Here is a 21,200-nt window from a genome sequence, read left to right on the forward strand (position 1 = left end):
AGTGGATATTTTTATTCATGTACTTGAGAAACACTCCTAGAACCACTGCCTGTCACAATGTTTGGTTTTGTTTGGTTGGTTGGCTTTTTTTATTTTATAAAAATCTTTGTGTTTAAAAATTTGTGCTGTGCAGTAAAATGAAACCAACCAGTCTATATTTTCAGGCTTAGCCAAACTGGGCAAAGGCTGCAGTTCAATACATTTTGATTTCCAGTGTCAGAAACTCTTCTCTCCAAGCCGAACATCTATAAAAAGGACTCGTCCTCTTTTTGCATGTATCCAAACTCAATATGCAGCCTTGCAGTTGTTTAACTCCTGCAGAAACACAGCAGTGAAGCTCTCTATGATGGGTGGCTGTCCAGCAATAATCAGCCCTGTCCAGAAATGCCGCCTGCTGCTCCGCTTCTGCCTCATGATTTTACTGATCCCTAATCTGTAGGATCCCTCTTAATCCAGCCCTGCTGGCTTTAATTTTTAAGGTTTTATTATGAGGTTATACCTCATGTAAAGACCTTGAACTAACTATAATATTAACAAAGAATATTTTTATACTTCCATCATTGTGATCTACAACATTTGTTCTCTTCTGAAATATTGCACCTGTTGTTAAACATTGGGACTGTTTGGGGCTCTATGTAGTGTATACACTCTTCAATATTGGTGATACTACTGAAAAAGTCTAATTAAGCATGAGGTCCCATTGTTCCAGTCAGGGTAGAAATGTAATCCTGTCTACAAAGAGTGCACAGTGTAAAAAATTGACACATCAAATTAAAGGAAGGATGGAACAGATGTGGAAACACAGAAAAGAGTGCATTACTATGTGAGACGTGTAATGTTTATTGTACTTGGAAAAAATGGTTGGAACTTCCAGGTTTTTAAGGAATTTTACATGTTTCATAATTGAGTTTATCATCAGTGGATGTCTCTTGTCTCTAGAACTATAATTTATACTCTAAAATCTCAATACTCAGAAGTAATTTAGGAAAGACAAGATCCTATTAGACAGCAGTGATAGTACTGTGTCATTTGGAAGATAAAGAACAGTGAAATGAAAGGTTTAAGTATTCAAAACCACAATAAAACATGAGCAGGTGAAGATATGACACTTCATTCCCATCCAGCAAATAGCACTCTATCTTGCTTTCAAAGTGTAAGTAGATTTTTCATGCAAGTTCTTTCATATAATGTCAGGAAGTGACATGGAAAAAAGTACACATACAAATTCCTGAAAATCACAAAGGACTAATTGATTTTTTTTTTTTTTAGTAGTAGTAGTATTAATATTAGTATCTCACTTTTAAGGGAGTGATTTAGTTGTTTTAAACCAGCCCTTTCTCCTAAGTGGAGTTTTAGAATGCTCATGCACCAAGTACAGCTAAGTATCCTTGTGTGTTTGGAAAAATTATCAGATCCAAATGTAACATGGTTTGGTTTTTTTTATCATTACCTCATGCTTTGGAGCTTTTGGAGGTCTATAAATGATTGTGTATTAACTCCACAGAAATTATATATTGGTTACACTTCTTGGGGTGACAGATCTGTATTTTTTCTCTCTTAAAAACAAGTATTTGAGTTGGCAGCAGTACTGATTGTTCTGACAACAAGGTATTTATCTATTAAATAATCTTGAGCACTAAAAGACTATGAAATCAACCATTTGGAACGTATTTTTTAAGAGCTTTTCCTGAGGCAGCTGCACTGAATATATCTATTCTATAGCCATTTAATGGCAATAATGTTCTCAGCAAAAGTGATTCTTTCAATCAACAAGATATCTTGGATAGTTCACAAAGCTCTATTTTGGAAATTTTGAAGAAAGGTTAAATAGTTTTTTTATCTGGGATTACCTTAAAATGACGCCCAACCATTGAAAGATTTTAAAAACATCTCTTGTGATTTATGTTGCCATAAAGCTGGAAATCAGGTTTCAAAATGTATTTATAAGTAATCTGAAATCATACTTATCAAGAAGTAAAAATTGCAGTTTGTTTGTCTCTTACATGATTGCAAGTAAGTAAATATCTGAGGCAGGAGCTCTGATAATTCAAAAATTCATTCATAATATTCCTGAAGTTAGTATGAGTTTCTTGTTTCACTTCTCCAGAACTGATGAACCTGCTCCTTCTGATCTTGAAAGTAAAAAATGAATGAGCTTCATTCATGTTTTTCCATTATTTTGCACTTCCATTGACACAACAGACAAATCCAAAGGGAATTCTTCATCCATAAGCAACATGGTTTTGAGAAGTTGCAGTCTGCATCTTCCTCTTTGCCGAAGATCAAGTGCTCAAATCACATACTTAGAAAAAGTTGGTTTGATTGCCTTACCCAACTTTTGAATTTAGCACATTTGGAGAGGCTTTCTCATGTGGTTTTATTCTGCACAGCATCCAAGGTTTTAGTGTTCATATTCCATATGACTTAAACTTCAGCAGAGCTGCTTCAGAGTAGTAGGTTCTTCTGCTCTTCTTCTGGCAGCTGTAGGGATTATTTCTTATCTGCATCATTATACACAGACAGAACATTTATTTGCAATGTGGGATGATATTATTATTGAAATGACATGGTTAAAACTAAAGCCCTGTACATAAAAACAAATATTATCCTACGTACGTGGGTAAAAACCACCACTGCATTTGATTTCTTGCTGGATTAGTTGATAGTATTTTTGCTAATAATCTCAATGATAATATGAGTTGTAGTGTGTTTTCTAATATTATACCTGATATACAGTCCTAAGAAGCAATGCTGGAAATCTGATAAGTCAAATATTCAGAATATAAGAATTTGGTGTGTACTGTGTTCTCAGTGGTGACATCTTTTTTAACAAGTTCTACTTAAGAATCTCTGTCTACACATTTTAAATGCAGGTTTCTGACTTTTTTTAGTTTTGAAGGTTATCATAAGAGTCAATTGAGTCATCCAAGATCTTAGAAACAACTATTATGGGGTATGAACCATTTCATCTTCTCTGTTGGAGCCCCATGAATTTATACAGCTGACTGCAGTCCCAAGGAAGCTAACACTTCAGCAGAGCATGGCACAGAGCACTAAAGAAACTCCTGCTTTGTATCCAAAATCAGGTTGGTCTGTGGTTGTTCCTGGTGAGTGCTCCTTCTTCATAGGCATCATACACCATTGGTACAGCTATGCTGCTTTCTCTTCTGGAGTTAGGTAATTCAGGATAAATTCAGGGTCTTCTATGGCACAACACAGCCATTCTCATGGCTGGCATATTTTGTTTGGTTTCTGTGTCTGGTCGGTACAGTCTGGACTGGGCTTCTTTTTACTCTTTTTACTCTTTTCCTGCTTATATATATAAGAGGAATAAGTCATAAAATGTACTTTTTGTTCTGTGTGTGACTCACACACGCACTGAGGGAGCAGAAGGCTCCAGCTGAACACACCAAAATGTGTTCAGCCAGGAGACCAGAGCAGCACCTGAAGCTTGGGGACTCCTGGCACTGACTGCAGATTCATACCTTTACTGGTACATTCTATTGCCAGGCTACCTCATGATAAAACCAGATCAGAACCAGATCATTTTCCTGTCTAAAGCCTGCTGATGAATACTGCTGTATGTGAGCGTGGTATTCTTGTTTTTCTGCTGTGAGAGTTTTAAAAAAAATTTCATCATTGTGTAAACACTGTGAAAGAAAAATTAGCTATCCCATCTGCTTTCCTCTGACTAACATTTCTTCCATCACATGTTTAACACTAAGCCTCTCTGATGGAATTAAAAATAGATGGCTATAGAGGAGCCCACATCTATTAATTGACATTCAGTCTTTGAAACTTACAACCAAAAAATCACTGGAGTAACAGACCCAACCAGGCATTTATATGAGTGAGATTTTTGTTAAAGGCACCAGTTGCACTCTTTTTGTATTTTATCGTTTTGGCAAAATTCTGTTGCAAAGTTCAAATATGAAGATAAATTGCCGAGTCTTACATAAACTGGGAAAGAGGAAAGGGTTGATTTTAATCCTTCAGAAAAGTGAAAAGCGGAAGGTTTCATTTTTTCTGAGTCTCTTACCAGCCCATCACTGCAGTATCTGATCACCCCAGAATCACTGTTATAGTGACAGTGAATAATTGATCCGTTTGTTTGGCACCATGATAAAAAAGTGGAAGAGGAAAACCATTCCATTCTGAGCTTGTCACACCCTAAAGGATTATCTGGCCTGTGGGTGTACAGAGATCACAACTGTTGCTTCATAAGACATGGCGTGGAGGCTTTATCCTTTAAATATTGACTTGTAGTCTTGTAGTGGAAATGCTTTTAGTAATTAAGACAGAAGTAAAAGAGAGATGATCTTGCAGGGTCACAGTGGAGGACAGGAGACAGGCAGCTTTATTGCTTGAGTGATAACTAAACTTGCACTGTCATGTCATTCACTTAATTTCTTTTTTTTTTTTTAATAACAATTCAGTAGTTTCTAGCAGGTTTTTTAAGTGTATCAAAACTCTTGAACAGCAAACCCAAGCTATGGGCACAGCTCTGTGATTCTGTGGAACTGAAGAAGATCCATAAGCACATAAACTCTCTTAAACAAATTTGCATGTAAAATGTTTTATTTTCAGTTTTACTGAAATGATGGTTGAAACAGAGTATGTTTGCAAAACAAATTGATATGAAATCATAACTATTATTCCTTAAAATTCCTGTATTATTGTAGAAGCACTGGGGCATTTCTCTTACTATAAACTCTTGAACTACTCAGTATCACATAAGGTTGCAAAATGTATTGAATTTTTTTTCTTATAGATGCTTATCATTAAACCCATCATTGTATTTGAATGAGTAAAACAATAAAGCTCTTAAAATTGCATCAGAAGAGGCAGAACTGTTGACAAAAAGAGTGGGATTCTGAACTAAAAAAGACAATTCTTCTGTTAAGTATGATTACATGACAGTCACAGCTATCAAAGGAATGCATGTATTGACATAATGATGTATCTTTGTTCCACAACTAATGTCTTGTTAATCTTTAAAACCACTACCCTTCTGACTCATATATTATTAACCATGTCTTCTGTCAGTGTTAATCATGTATTCCTTTGATGCACACAAGTACATACGCCAAGCCATTGTCTGGAGACAGTGTTAGTTAATACACATATGGTGAAATTCTTCATAGCTTTGCCTTTCCCTATTGTTGAAAAATAGTATAGTGTATTCAAAACATGACTTACTCAATTGCAATATTAAGTTGAAATATAAAGTATTGACTAAATGTCATCGTTTTGGTAACCAACTCTTCCTTAGCTTATTTCCTGTGAATACTGCTACAATTTTAAGTAATGTTTCTAACTCCAAAAATTGTAGTGTTCCATTTTAATTAATGTCATGAGCGCTCACGAACCAAAATGAAAGCAACAAATAAATGGAAAAGAGTCAGGAATTAATCATACTTTGAAGTCACATGGTAGGAAGGAAGGAAGGAAGGAAGGAAGGAAGGAAGGAAGGAAGGAAGGAAGGAAGGAAGGAAGGAAGGAAGGAAATTTCGCAGTGCATTCTAACAAAACACCTCTTCCAAATCCATAAAAATTATAATGATTAAAGAAATACACCTTAAAATCAGTGAACTGCTAACATAAGAGAGTTTTTAGTTACAAGACATACTTCATTGCACTGTACCTTTCCTGTTGATACCAGTAAGATTAACTTCAAAAGTCAGCTCTTCAGGCCTATAGAGAGCTGTCACCCATGGAGATATTTTCTTACAATTGGAGGCACCTTGCCAGGGAAACACTTGCATTTGCATATGCAAATTTTGGAATGTGTGTCCCTTTGGCACTTCTGGCTTTCCACTGTTGGGAACATCATGTCATGGGTTTCCCATTGCATCCATTGCGAACTGAAACTGGAAGAGAATTGTCTCTGATTCCCTTCCTCCTTTCCCCTACCAAGTACATGAGCTGTCTTCACTGCTTGCAAGATACTCCTTTAAGACATTCCTGTGAATTTGCTTAACCAGGGTGACATTGCACATTTTTAACTGCTGGTATGTGCAAGCTGATGCAACCTAGTTTAGATCACAGTGAAATAAAAATATTGAATTATTTCCAATTGTATGAAGTTGAGTTACTTTCTGTTTTCCAGAGGCTAGGAGCTGGCAGTCAATCTGCAATATCTCTTTTGGTGAATTTACTGTCACCTGCATATTTGCAATTATAACTGCTTTTGGCAGTATCTTAATACCTACGAGACATATTTTCTTTGGTGCTTTCTGTGGAATTGTGATATTGCAGATTGCATTAAAATTAGCCTTTTAATTTCATTTGCAACTGAAATACAGAACATCTTGGTGGAAGGATTTATTATTGAGAGAAACTGGGGGGGTGGTTGAGTGTTTCCAAGCTGGAATAAATTTGCTACAGTTAAAACCTGTAACATATTCCTTACACACTTTAAGGAAAATATTGCAGTCACTGGTGCTTTGGAGAAGGTTTAGACATTCTCTTGGTATCTGAATGTATCCTTTTAGTTACCAACGCATTTTTATTTTGAAATGGAAACTCAGTTAAGCTTCCCTCTGTCGGGGATATGGTGGGTCTCCAGCACAGGAAGGACATTGACCTGTTTGAGTGAGTTCAGAGGAGGCCACCACATGATTAAAGGTGTGCAGCACCTCTCCTATGCTGAAAGGCTAAAAGAATTGGGATTCTTAAGGCTGGAGAAGAGAAGGCTTCAGGGTGACCTAATTGAGGCCTTCCAGTACCTGAAGGGAGCCTACAGGAAGGATGGAGAAAGACTTTGTACAAGAGCTTGTACAGGAAAGCACAAGGGGAAGTGGCTTCCAACTGAAAGACAGTAGGTTTAGACTGGATATTAGGAAGAAATTCTTTACTGTGAGGGTGGTGAGGCCCTGGAACAGATTGCACAGAGAATTTGTGGATGCCTCCTTCCTTGAAGTGTTGAAGGCCAGATGGAGTTCTGAGCAACATGGTCCAGTGGGAGGTGTCCTTGCCCATTGAGGGGTGTTGAAATTAGATGATCTTTAAAGTCCCTTCCAACCCAAGCCATTACTTGATTCTGTGATCTTCAGCACCAACCAGAAAGTCCACTGTATTTAGCACCTGCTAAAGTTTTCTTTCCCCATGCTTGCCAGTGAGCAGTGACAATGCTACAATGGTGAGGAAACAGCTTTTCAAAGCAAAGTATTGTGTTTTGAAAGAAAAAATGCAATTAAAAAACAAAATACCTTGTCTATGCTTGTCATTCCTTAGGAAAAAGGCTAGTGGTTTTTTAGCGAAGAGAGATGACAATGGTACATTCAAACCATCTAATTTCAGGAAATCCACTCAGATATTGAGTCACCTTTGAAGGAACCTGTCTTTCTCCCTCAAGGGTCAGGAATCTTGAGCTTTTAACTTCAAGTACTCTGAGTTACACTTGAATTAGATAAGGTGTGCAAATCATCCAATTTCATCTTTCTTGCTACAGATTCTCTATCATAGTGGGTAGTTACTAATCTGTGCTCTCTCCCTTTCTTCTCTGTAGGACTGGTCTTCTAACTGATCAGGGTTCTTTGATCTGCCCTTTCTCAGCTGTTAGAAAACTTGCCCTACTAACAAAGCTAAGGTCTTCTTTGCATCGTGATGGCTGCCTGTATGCTTTATGGGGATTCTTCTGGGACCTACTAGCTCGTATCATTCTTCTCCCTTTCTCACTATATTTTATGAACACTTTCTAGATTGTAAAAATAATACTTGAAGGACACATAACATACGGATGTAATCACATGACAGGTTGTTACACTTGCCGACTTTTCAGTGATGATAAGATGTAAAATTTTGATTTTTAAAAAATAAACATTGGAAAGCTGTATTCTTTTTTTTTTAAGGCCCCAGATAACATTAAACAATTCTATTTTTCATTAAATTACAAAATGTTATTAGTAGTCTTGTCAGATCCTCATGGTTTAAATCTGGATTTTTTACACTAATGAAAAAAATACCTCTATTTTGAAAACTAGATTCTGTATTTTTTATATATGCATTTGTCTATATCTGCAGTTTGATGTACTCAAAAAGATTGCTTCTCTCTGGATCTGGAGTCTTTCATGTTGTTGTAGAGGTGAGACAGAAAAAATATAGCCAATATTTATCCAGTGATGCTTTGATGTTAATTCTTTGGCTCTTTGAATAAGTGTTGCCAGGGTAGTATTTTACTCCTTTTATTACATTCTTTTCATTGTAGTCAGTGAAGTCTGTGCTCTTGAATTTAGTGTTTTAAGCTGTGCTGTTGTCTCAGTTTTATATGGGCATGATAATTGTTGTTACACTTGAAAATCGTGTTCTTGGCTAGGTAAAATTTCTGTATGCAGAGAAGCAAGGTCATAGGTGTCAGGAAACCTTTTCTTTCCTGGACCACTCCATGGTCCCTGCTGCAGCATCAGGGACTAGTAGCAGCACAGCAAAGTTTGGGGTCAAGGATGTAGTCAACTGTCTTGCTCATTTTCCTCAAGTTGTCTAGTATACACAACGTCAAGCACCTTTGTCATTATTTTCAACAGACTTTCAACATCAATTTCTGTTTATTTTCATTAAAAAGACATAACTCTTCCAGTATACTCTGTTAGGAAATTTGTTCTGATTTATGCTTCAAGTGGCTGAAGGGAATGTTGCATATGGAGAAAATAAACAAAAAAAAAGAAGTTCCCAAAGCTTATTTTCTTCTTGGAGCATTTTAAATTCAGGCTTTCAGTCAGGGTGGTATTGAGTTTTAAACCAGTGTCAAAAGTGATAGTTTAATAGAGTTTTAAAAAGCTTTTGTGGATAAAAATGCTGGTTTAATACATAAAGACAAACAGACTTATCTGCTTTCTTCACTTGCAAAGTTTTGTGTTTAATTTAAATCAAAATTGTTTCAGTTCTTCCCTTTACAACTAGAATTTCATTTCATTTTTCAATGCACACTTCTTAACAGTGTTTCTCATGAAAAATTTTGTGGAAAGACTGGTTTGTCTACCTCTCAAACTTAGGCAAGTTGTCAAATGTAGAAATCTATATTTGAACTATTTACTGGAGAGGAATAACCAGTTTTATGTGCATTTCATCCCAAGATAGTGTTGAGGAATGCATTTAGAGCAGATAGCTCATTGTGCAGGTGCAGTGTGAGCTGCAGGTTGGGATCTGGGTGCCTGGAGCCCAAGGCAAGGAGCTGTGAACTGCCAACCCCTTGCATCACAAAGGGCCTTGGGGACCTGTGGGCCAAGGGATGGATACTCAGAGACAAGGCAGGAACCCACAACTCCCAGACTTTGCCCCACTTGGACTGCAAGGGTATAAAATCACAGGGGATCCTTTCCTCGGGGTCCCTCCTCAGAGGCACCAGGTCAAAAAGTTATTTTGTTATTTAGTTATTGCACCAAGACTAAATTATTTAAAGGATTCAGATGTGATTTTCCTGTCCTGATGCAATGCAAAGAGGCTTCTGTTTAGGCTCTTCCTCATTTGCAGCTTCTCCTTTATTTTCTGTGTAACTGCCTCCACCTCTTCTCCACTGATATCCTCCACCTTTGCGCTGTCTTTCCAAGGTGTAGTTTCACTGCCTGCATCTGCCACTGCTCACTTTTCAAATGACATTAATGTGAAGCGGAACTGATTTCTGACATCTGTCTGTTGCCCAAAGCATTATGAACAGCCAAGAAAAAGACCACAATCTTGTTAATTTTTGTTTTCTGCTGCTTGGCAGCATCCTAATCACTCTCAGTTCCTGAAACTGTGTGTAAATTGTGAATGTATCACTGTACTGCTGTACATTTGTTTGGTATTTGGGTGTCTTTTTGGTATCTCAAAAAACTGGGAAGGAGATATTTAAATGCAAAGAAACATACTGCTCCTGAAGTCTGTGAATTAGTCTTCTATACTCCCATGAAAAAGCAAATGAAGCAGAACCAGGGAAATGCTTGGAAACAATGTACATATATCCCAGCTTGTTCATAGAAGAAATATTCTCAGAGCTGTACTTGCACAGTGCCAAGCAAAGCTAGTGGCAAACCAGAATATAGATTATTTTAAATGATAATTGTTTTAAGTCAGCAGGAGTTCATGTGATAGCCCTGACATGTTCAGGACCTGCAAAGTGCTGTACAGTGAGACAGATTGCTTGGAAGCTGACCCAACAGAGTAGTATTAAATCCCCAAGGAATTAGCACTATTTAGGCCTGTCCCACTTGTACCTTCAAGAGCAAGCTGATTTTTTTCAGCAATGTCTTGTCAAGAAGGATAAACACTTAAAAGAAAAAGTCAAACTAAGAGAAGTTCCACCAAAATGCTTTGCAGGCTGCAGATATCTATGTATCTGTACATGTTTTTCTCTGAGGGGACAGATTATGAAAAAACTGTGTGTAACAGTGTTAGCCATATTTGCTGGGTTTGTAGAATGAGATCATAGTTATGTATGAGGTACCAGTTGCTCCGTTTAATTTGCTCACAGTCCTACAGAATATCTGTGTTCCAGAGTCCTCCACAGCCCAGGTAGTGTAGAATGGCTCTCAGGTGCTGCATTCTGCAGTCACCCAAGGGCGTGTTTCCTTCTCCTCACCTGCTTCCAGGTGATCAGAGGGCAAACTGTCCCTCTGAAGGAAACTGGACATGCCAGCTCATTCCTTCAGGAAAATGAGGGAAATATGCTTTACTGCAAAATAAGTCATTCACTGTCTTTTTTTTTCCCTTATGTAGAAATCTGAGGAGTGGAACAGGAACAGATTTTGAATAGATTTCACCTGGTCTTTATGGGGCCATCAAAGTTGTATGCGGCTGTAGAGAATTATTTAGGCATAGTTTTGGCTTTGCTGTTTGCTGTAGTCATACAGTAAGAATGAGACTACAGGACACAAAGTTTTCAAATTAGAGCAAGTATGATTCACTGTGTTTTGAATGTGTTTTCAGAATTTTGACTTAGTTTTGTCTTTAACAAAATTCTGATAGTCCCTGTGATCCATGTTCTGTTTTTGAGATTTCTCTCTTTCACAAGATCTGTGAGATTTCTGAGACATGTATAGGCTCCTCAGGTGTGCTCAAGTTCCATCTAACCCAGATCTGTCAGCAGGTCCGTTCTCCAGGGATCATGTGCACAGTTTAGCATCAGTCTTGACACACCTTCCTAAACCGTACTTGTCTTTTTGCAGGGCAGCATGTACATGTGTGTGAACTGCTGTTCCCCACAGCCTGGAGAAGAGAGATTAGTACTGTAGGCTGGGGGCAGGTCTGGTAGCTGGTTCATTATAGATGCAGGATTTCAGGGAGTGCAGGAAAACACTGTAAGCGTCTTTGGTTGTTGGTTTATTTTTACTTTTATCTCCTTCCTTCCTTCCTTCCTTCCTTCCTTCCTTCCTTCCTTCCTTCCTTCCTTCCTTCCTTCCTTCCTTCCTTCCTTCCTTCCTTCCTTCCTTCCTTCCTTCCTTCCTTCCTTCCTTCCTTCCTTCCTTCCTTCCTTCCTTCCTTCCTTCCTTCCTTCCTTCCTTCCTTCCTTCCTTCCTTCCTTCCTTCCTTCCTTCCTTCCTTCCTTCCTTCCTTCCTTCCTTCCTTCCTTCCTTCCTTCCTTCCTTCCTTCCTTCCTTCCATGCCAGTCATCAATAAAATGACTTGGAATTAAACCTGGAATATAAATATTAGACAGAACAAAAGAGTAGTCTGCATGATTTCCACAGACCTAGTTCAAAAACCAATCACTGTAACATTGTCCAGGATAATCCAGAAAAATGTGTATTGTATTCCATATTTGTGCACTGTTCATATAGCTTCATATTTTTACACAATATTGAATTTCAAAAAGGACACTGAGGTGCTGGAGCATTTTCAAAGAAGGACAACAAAGCTGTCAAAGATTCTGAAGCGCAAGTCCAATGAGGGAGCTGCAGTTGTTTAGCTTAGGCAAAAGGAGGCTCAGGGGGTAATTTACTGCTCTCTACCACTATCTGAAGGGAGGTTATAGCCAGGTGGGGGTCCATCTCTTCTGCCATGACTCAAGTGAAAGGGTGAGAGAAAATGGCCTTAAGTTGCCATTCCTGGGGAGGGTCAGATTAGATATTAGAAGAATTTTTTTTGCTGAAAGAGTGGTTAGGCATTGGAATAATTTGCCCAGGAATGTGGTGGAGTCACTGTCTCTGGAAGTGCTCAAGAGACGTCTGGATGTGGCATTTGGGGATATGGTTTAGGGGTGATTACGGTGGTAATGGATTGATTTTGAAGGTGTCTTTCAACCTTGATGATACTGTGATTCTGTGAAATGAGCATGTCCTCGGTTTTCTGCACTAGTAAGAGAAAAAACCCCAAACTTGTAGTCTGAAAAGACTTTATGTGGAGGAAATTCTGACAATTAGGAAGGAAAGGCAATGAAATGTCTTTCTTTTTTGAGTAAGAACTATTCAGACAGTTCTTTTTTAGGGTCTTCTTATTAACTAAATTTTTAATGATGGAATACATGGCTGAATTATTTCTGTGCCTTGGTACAGCACAAAGGCATGATCTCGAGGTGTTTTAATGGCTATATGAACTCAAACTCTACTTCTGTGATCACTGTTCTGAATCTTTATTCACTGTAATAAGCATCTTCTATGAGAATAGTGTAATTATTTTATAGTGTAAATGCAAGATTTTATTTTAACTGTGGTGATTTTATTGAAATATTTTTAAAGGGATTGATCAAAGAATAATTAGAAATTTCAGTTAGTTTGATACGGGTAAACAAATATATTTGAATCTTATTTTCTCTTTAAAATGCTCACTTAATTAGGTATTAGCTTATCTTGTTTTGTCATATAACAATACTGTGGCAAGATTACTATACAGACTTCAAGGTCTATCTTTATACATATTAGGTTTTAAGAAATAGATGTTGTCAATTTTTGCATGTAGATTTCACTATGCAGTGATAGGAAGTTCCCTGTAGTTCAGCGGGAGTGCTCCCATGGACAAAGTGTGTACAGGTCAACGTAAGTACCAGAGAGCTAAGTTGACATAGATGGCTTATAGGTGGGTTTCATTATTTCTTTTGTATTTTTTTTCTGTATCATAAAACATATTTATTTACGTATAGTGTGTGTGCATACATATGTACAAATATTGCTCTGAGGGAGACTATTTTATTCCTGAGAGCAGGATTATCATTATTTTCTAGTAGTAGGTTCCAGTTGTCAAAAATCTACATTACAGAAGTCAAAAAGAGCTAGGAAAGAGTCTGCCCTGGTTTATTCAATATAGTAACAAATTAAGTTTATTCAGTGAGTATCTTTGAATTTTTCAGCAGCTTTCGATACCACCGATTATAGAACCTGACTTTCTTGTGTATCCTCTGTCCCTGTTTTGGACATGGCCTTGAAATTAGAGCTGTACTGCTCGTATCACAACTGAGTGCAGGATTTCCTACTTTACAGAGCTTTGACTGGGGACTTGCTAAGAAGGTTTGGATTATAATGATGTTGGTGCTTAGGAAAATATGTTCTGTTTCATGTGATCTGGGTAGCAAGATCACTTGTAAGCCCAGTGTAACTAACCAGTTAAAAATGCAGTTACTACATATTGTAAGGTTAGGAATATCAGTGTTGGAATTAATGAATTTTCACCTACTTCTCATAGGCTAATTTAGAGAATTAGCTAAAACTCCATTTAATTGTATTGCTTCCACAGAAACTTGAAATTATAGTCTCATATGTCCTTTGTCACTATTTCCATCTGGTTGTGGAAGAAAGGCCAGTTTGGTGTATATGTATGCCATTATTTGTGATTATCGTCTCACTTGGTCTTGGGAACTCCAGGAGGTGTAGGATGGCTGTGTGTGCACCTAGAGGGTATTTCATAGGTGATGCATTTTCTGAATATGTTTTCAGAAGTGTCACAGCCTCAGACAAGGCTCTTCTATGTGGAAATCCAAGAGAAAGATGGAAAGGAGACTGGAAATATTTCTGAGTCCATCAGTAGGATACAGCTTGAGGATCTATCCCCCTGCATGTGGTTTACAACAAATAGTAGCTGAAGTGCTCATCCCAAACAAGAACATATGCATATTCTAGAGATTCATTTCCAGAATTTTGTCTCCCTGTTAACCCTATTTTCTCCTCTGATAAACCTTTTCCAAAGGAGAAAGCCCAACCTGTAATAGAAAGTGTAATTAATATTAGTTCTAATAGGTTGTAGTTACTAAGGTACAAAGTAGTAAGCTGATCCTATACTATTAGATGCATTCCTGAATGGAATAAATATTTTATTAACATGCATGAATGGGAATTGCTGCATTACTTACAATGTATAACTCTTTCATAGATTTTGTGTCTCAAATGGTTGCCAGTAAAATCTTCATGACAATATTATGCATTCGCCTCAATATACATTGTTTGAAGAAAAACAATTTTAGAATAAATGCACAAATTTTATACTTTTTATTGAATATTTTTCTTTCATTTTTCTTATACTTGACGCTTTAGATATTAGAAGTCCAGTTGGATAGGAAATTACTGCAGCTATAAGGAAATAGCCTTACAGCATTGAAGTACCAGGGATCACTCATTCCCAACTATGTTAAGTTTCCCATAGTAGGCCTGAAGAGTCAAAATACTGGACTTTAACCCCATCAGCTGATAGAATTGAATTCAGCAGAACTCATTTTATACCTTTTGTCACTAGGTCATTCATCACAGTTTTACAAGGGGAAAGAGGGGGGAAAACTGTTTACAAGAGAATTTGAAAAATTATGAAAAAGTTACTCAGAGAATATTGCTGTTAGCAGTGATGAATAGCAAGAACAACTTAGTTAACAGAGCTCAGATGCAGCAGTCAAAAGTATACAGTAGATCTACCTTTTTAAACATAAATGCAAAATTATAAAAAAAATCATATATCAGACACATGGAAATTAAAATGTGCAAAAATTTGTGAATTGCTTACACATGAATCCAGATGCATTTGTTTCAACATTTTTTAGTAGTTGTGTGTACATATATATATATGTATATATATATATATACACCGAGATGTAATTTATGAGCCATTGAATCATGATGCATGAGACTGAATGCGTAAAATTTATAATGTGTGTGTTTACTTGTACTGAAGTATTGTTTATTTAAAACAATGCCATGCTGACATAATATGTACTGTGTTTTCCTTAAAAAGTTCTGGAGCAACAGTGGTGTTATAGATACATCTGAACATGATACATGAATTGAACATGAAGTTGCTTTGCATGGAAATTATCTTTTAAAAAGTAGCTGCTCTGTATGAAGTGAAATATCCTTTAAGTAAAAAGAATAGCATTATAAAAATGTTTTCAAATATTTAAGGCTGTAAATCTAAAGAAGGGAAATCTGACAGAAACAAGTTAAGAACTTGTCAGCATACAGGGAGAGTTTTGTTTAAAATTCAAGATTTTTTTTATATAACTGCATAATTCTGCTTTAAGAGACTGAAAGTTTAAAATTATTTCAAGTATTTAAAAACTGTTATAAATCAAAATGTGAAGATCATTGGAAAGATGCGACTTGTAGATAGATGGACATAGATACATGCCTGTGGCTGTTGTTAAATATATTGATAATATGTACATTTTTTTTTACTGCAAAAGTAAGCTGTAATATACAGCCAGGTCTGCATTCCTCAAATTATAATATTAAATTTATAGTAAAGCACATCTTGCAATATGTTGTGTTTTCCATATATTATTATCTACTATTAAAAATACTTGAATCCAAAAAGAGTGTATTTTTGTCTAAATACTAGGTTTACTCTATTGAGTTGGTAAATAGTCAAAGAAATAAAGCTTAGGTCAATATTTACTTTGAGAAATGATAAAGCTCAACTATAATTAGCATGAACATTGTATGTATTGTTACATATGCTCTCAGCAGTGGAAAGAAATTGTTTAAAGGTTTAGTCTAGAACTGTTGGGTTTTTTACATCTAGAATTTTTTGAAATTTTCTGCTGACAATTTCTTCTGAAGTAAATTTTGAAGTCTGAATAAATACAGTCTGGTCAGATTGCCTACTAGTCAAGGTCTGTCTTAAAAATAATGTTATATGTTGGGCTCTGCAGAAATAAATTAGAAAGTAATAAAAAGGAGGAAAAATAGCATTCTATGCTAAAATCCATTCTTCAGAAGCTGAAGGGACTTCCAGATTTTTTAAATGCACATAGCTTCTTTCTTACTATTTTTCTATTCCTATGATTGTTTGATGCAAGAAGGAAGTCTGAGACAGCATGAAAAAATTATCAATTTACTAGGTAAATTGTACCTAATAATTTAATAGGTTTATTTATTTTGATTTCTTTCCATAAGATGTTTTAATATGGGGGAGAACATCCTACTTTATTCAAACCTCACAAGCAGGTAAACATCTTGCTTTTTGTAGAGATCTCAGGTAAAAGGCAGCCATGGAGCTGTGATTATTTCTCCATAGTTATCAGACTGTTTGACAGTGCTTCAGAGACCACTTCTGTGAACACAGTGCAGAACACCAAAGTGATTTACTATTTGGTTGTCCTCAGTATCTCATGAGCCAGGAGATGTAACAATACCTTCAATTTCTTTATGTGAATTTCAGTTGAGCCACATTAGTGTTCTCTAGATAAGCTTGTTTGAATGATAGTATTCATCTGTTAGTATGGTGTAATTTAAATGTACTGTAGTACTGTACAAAATTCTGTTCCATTCAGCAGAATCTCTGTTGCCCCCTTTTGCAGATGACGGTTGCTGCTGGTACGAGCATTGAGAATAACATTCAAAGGACCATATCCTGCCCTAATGTATGTTCAAAATATCTTGGTTTTTTGCATAATTTAAATGTGAAGCCTCCTTATGTGAATTTGATATTTTGTTGCCCACAGAAGCTTGTGCGTCTCGAGGTTACTTCACATTATATATTCCAGGGTCAATGAATATTGTACTACAAGTGAGGTTTCAGCCTATCAAAATTCCCAAATTGCTGTAATTTCTTTCTACACAGGTTGATGGTGCAGCTAAATAAAGATGATGATAATATATTCATAGTTCCTTCTGCATTTACCTTGCTTCCCATCCAGCTCAATGCTCCTGTCAGTTGAAATCAGTAGAAGAATAGACAAAATGAGGATAGCAATGAGAGGCTATATTTATTCTACTTAACCTTGTTCTAAATTGCGTTTTGATATGAAGATGTGTAATAATAAATGTGGAAGGAAGGTAATTTCATTTTTCTTGCTTAGGCAAATATATACCATGACTTAAAATAGAAGGAGGAAGAGTTATTATTGCTTATGAAAGGTAGAATAAGTGATATATGTGGTTAAGAGAAGAAGCAAATTATTCACTTGTAGTATAATAGGTCATTTGTCTTTTTAGACCAAAACTATTCAGGTAATGGAAAGTTGTTGGGCCAAACTTGAACTCTTATACATTAATGGGGAAACATTAATGAAAATTGGGATGTACTCTCCAGAAAAGACTGTGCCTCTGCATTTTATAGAAGCTATTTTTTATCATGTAATGTGTTTTATAATTTATTTTTCAATTAAAGGTTATCATATTTATAGGGGAGCTGGCAGACAGAATTCTGAATCAACATTTCCAACCCCTTGGGTTCTTTGAAGATATAGCAAATATTCGAAGAACAAGCACAATCTAATTAAAGTAACTAATAGCTAAAAGAGAAAACACTGTGATTTAATATTGGTAAGAAGTGAATTTGTGCTCCCTGTCTGGGAAAATAATCTCAAGCCAGTCTTTTATTTCTGGAAAGTTTGTGCTCTTAAGGGAACACGGAGAAATTCTTTACATTGCATTCTTAGAAAATTCTGCATCTGACCATCTGAATCATTGTGGATTTCTGCATACATTCCTGGAATAGATAAATATTATAAATTCTTGGCTATGATTTGTACTGTTTGATTCTATTTTCAGACTTGCTTCTATGCAAAGGAAAAACACTTCCTCAATACACAGTGTATGATTAATCTCCAATCTCTTCTGGATTTTCAACATGACTTTTAACTTCTCTAGTGCCATTTTAGTATTTCAGTCTGCAAATAGTACCATTTGTAATGGAAGCTAGTAATATGAAAGATAATAATATGGCAGAAATTATAAACATGGAAAAATACACTATTTCCAATTTAGTTATGGAAGTCCATGGTATTACTTCAAAATCTTTGTGATCTTTTAGTTTTCTTTGAGAAACCTGGTCTAATGGAAAATGCCCCTGCCCATGGCAGGAGGTTGGAACTAGATGATCCTTAAGGTCCTTTCCAACTCAAAATGTTATATTATTCTATGTTTTTGAATTTATAACTAATAATGACAAAAATTTCTGTTAAATCCTGTTCAGAGATAGAATATAATCCCTATCAACATCTACATGTCATCCAAATGCACTTGAACAAGAGCAAAAAGTGGAAGGCTCCACTCAGCCTTTCACCCAGAATCTTGCAGGGAGGACAGGAAGCCAGTTCTACTTTACAAGTACAAAATTAAGCAAATAATTTATTTTTTTCTGTTCAATGCCAACCCCACAATTACCTGTGTGAACCAGCATTTTAATGGTGGGCATTAAGGCTGTCAAATCTGCAGCTGAAACTCTGAATGCATGGTAAATTTTCAATTATTGGGCTACATTACTCTAAAATGTTTCTTGTAATTACTGTGAATTGCACAACTTTGTATTTCGGCCTATTGTAAAAGGGATAACTACAGGGGATGGCCTCAAAACCATAAAATTTTACAGTCAGTTTATATTGCACTGGTTCAACATTTTAAATACATGGTGTTAGTAATAAATTGTAATTAATCATAAACCTCAGTTATTTAGTCAAAAAGTCACTATACATTTGGTTTGGCTTTTCTGGCTCTTAATCTCAGACTGAAAATATATTTCTAGAACTACTCACCTACAAGCAGTGTTTGAAATGCTAAAACCATAAAGAAAACTTAGAATAGATTGTTCATGAGACATATATGCTAAAATATTTTAAAAGTCTTTCTTAAGCCTGAGTAACATCTCTTAATGTGATTAATAACAAATGTAAGCAGGTTTTTAGATGTAAAGGTTGTATAGTATGTCATTTTGCTTGATGGAAACACACTGCAAGGCTTGCAATAAAGCTGAAACTCAGGAAGAAATTGCTATATATTCAATACAAAGCCATTTTATGTTATCACCTCACACTTTGAAGCCTCAGACCCTCTTGACATGTAGATGTCTTGCTTATGTCTGTGGAAGGAAAAAAATTGCAGGGAGGTTTCTTTTCTCGAGCTTTTCACGAACTCTGTAGTTTAAAGTCTTCAGGTGTTACTTCAGTCACAAACAAACTTGCAAAAAGAAAAGCAATTTCGATTTGTTCTCAGTGCCAATGACTCTGCAGTTCTGTATTGATCTTTGGCCCTCATCTCCCACTTCCCTGCCCCAGGGCCAGCAAATCTCACTGCACAGCCCAACATTTCTGCCTCTGCTTCAGATCTTGTGACAGGCAATGACCTGGCAGACCTGCTGCCAAGCCAGCTGTGCCAAGTGAGTTAAATCATGAGGTGGAATGAGATAGCAGCAATGCTTTGCAACTGGGGAGATGTATCACTGGCACATGTATGCCTTGGCAACAGTGGTGTCCTGGTCCTCAAGTACGTGGCAGCACACTCCTGGTAATGCTGTAACATGCACACCACCACAGTCCTGGCATAGCTTTGCAAGCACTCCAACACTTTCCCATGGCGTTTGGACTGACACAGGCCCAATGCATTGATTTGAGAGGATGAAAATTGCAAAATGGAAATCAGGAATTTGGAATTGTAGCAGCATTTGCAAGGATTTGCAAGAAGAAATTCTCAGATGATATCTCAGTTAATCCACACCTTTTTAATTTTATTTTTTCATCTTGTGCTTTCTTGTAGAACTCGCCACTGGTTTTCTCTTTTTTTTTGTTTGTTTTGTTTCCCTCCCTACTTCTGAGACACATCTTATGTAGGGAGCCATAGCTACCTTCAGACACAGAAGCAAGATCTAGATATGGAAAGAACTATGCTTTGGGGAGAAGAGCTGGTTTTCATTGGTTTGGTAACATTTTTCCTTTGGATTATTACTGAGAAAAATCCTATCCCTATCACCAGAAAACAGGTGGGACAAAATCTTTTCATGGCAGAGATTTAATATAAAGGAAACAATTTTCTAGATAACAATGATGCTTCTAGATACTTTCCTTTACTACTCTCCTCTAATTTGCTTTTGTCTCACAAAAGAGGGATACAGAAGAGCTATCAGCTGTTAATGGCTGGGAAATAACTCATTTGGCAAAAGGCAGTTGGCCAATTCCTTTGAAAGACTAAAAGAACGCCATCCATCCCAGGGCGTGTGAAAAATAAATCAGCTCAGATTTAGATTATTTCTGTGTTTAGAAATATGTAATGTTTATGGTGTACAGCTTTTGCTTAGTGAAGCTGGGAACCTTTCTTGCTGCTGTGATGATGTTGCTGGAACCAAGGGGAGGCAGGGAGGAAGCTCTCCTAGGGGAAAAGTTCCTGGACTAGAATAAAGTAACACTTAAATTGAAAAGCCATGGAGTGGAAGGGGGAAAATAATTATGAGTCATTAAGCATGGAGTCTGGAAGCAGGTGGGGGATCAGAGACACCAGTGGGAACAGGGGCTGGTGGCTGTGGGGATGAATGTGATCTGAGATGGAGGAGAAGTAAGAGTGGAGAAGGATGTTTCAATGGCATGGTTCTCCAAACTGAAAAGGCAGATCTTTTTATGGAAATGTGGAGTTTTATAGGAAAGATGTCTCAGGAAGGCTTAAAGTTGGAGAGAGGTGCCCCCTCATAAGGTAGCTTGAGTTCCAGCAGACGAAACTGTGTATGGTGGTATAACAGGTGGCACTTGTGATGTGGTCTGGGAATTTCTACTTCTAGTTTGCTGTTCAGCCCAGATTTGATGCTGTGTATCAGGCCTATCTAACATGTTAATGAGAAAATGATTCATTCCACTTAGGGAATTTATAGAGGATGTATTACCAAATATACTTGTGAACTCCTTAGACTTATGAATTAGTTCCAAGTCAGTGAAATAATCTGTGGCACCAAGCTATATATTGCACTTAATTAAATATTTGAAGAGAAAGGCCCGAACTGCTAGTTCAACCACTCAACTTGGTAAGAACTCAGCTTCTAGACAACAGTAATCCTGGTACTGGCACTTAAATAACACTCTTACATTCTTCTAATATAGCGTTTTA

At 36.7% G+C, this 21,200-nt stretch overlaps 1 protein-coding gene across 10 annotated transcripts in view; it reads left to right on the plus strand.

Moving 5' to 3' along the window:
- The window catches only part of PPFIA2 (PTPRF interacting protein alpha 2), a 296,329-nt gene that overhangs the window by 135,115 nt on the left and 140,014 nt on the right, over positions 1 to 21,200 (plus strand). For 5 of the 10 annotated variants that reach the window (XM_017743915.1, XM_017743910.1, XM_017743908.1 and 2 more), the window contains one exon: positions 16,691 to 16,753. The exons of the other annotated variants lie outside the window; for them this stretch is intronic. In XM_017743915.1, coding sequence (XP_017599404.1) covers positions 16,691 to 16,753 — 63 coding nt within the window. The remainder of the gene's footprint in view (positions 1 to 16,690; positions 16,754 to 21,200) is intronic. 10 annotated transcript variants of the gene reach the window in all.

This window comes from Corvus brachyrhynchos, unplaced genomic scaffold (genome assembly GCF_000691975.1).
Source record: "Corvus brachyrhynchos isolate BGI_N302 unplaced genomic scaffold, ASM69197v1 scaffold9, whole genome shotgun sequence".
In the NCBI taxonomy this organism is placed as follows: Eukaryota; Metazoa; Chordata; class Aves; order Passeriformes; family Corvidae; genus Corvus; species Corvus brachyrhynchos.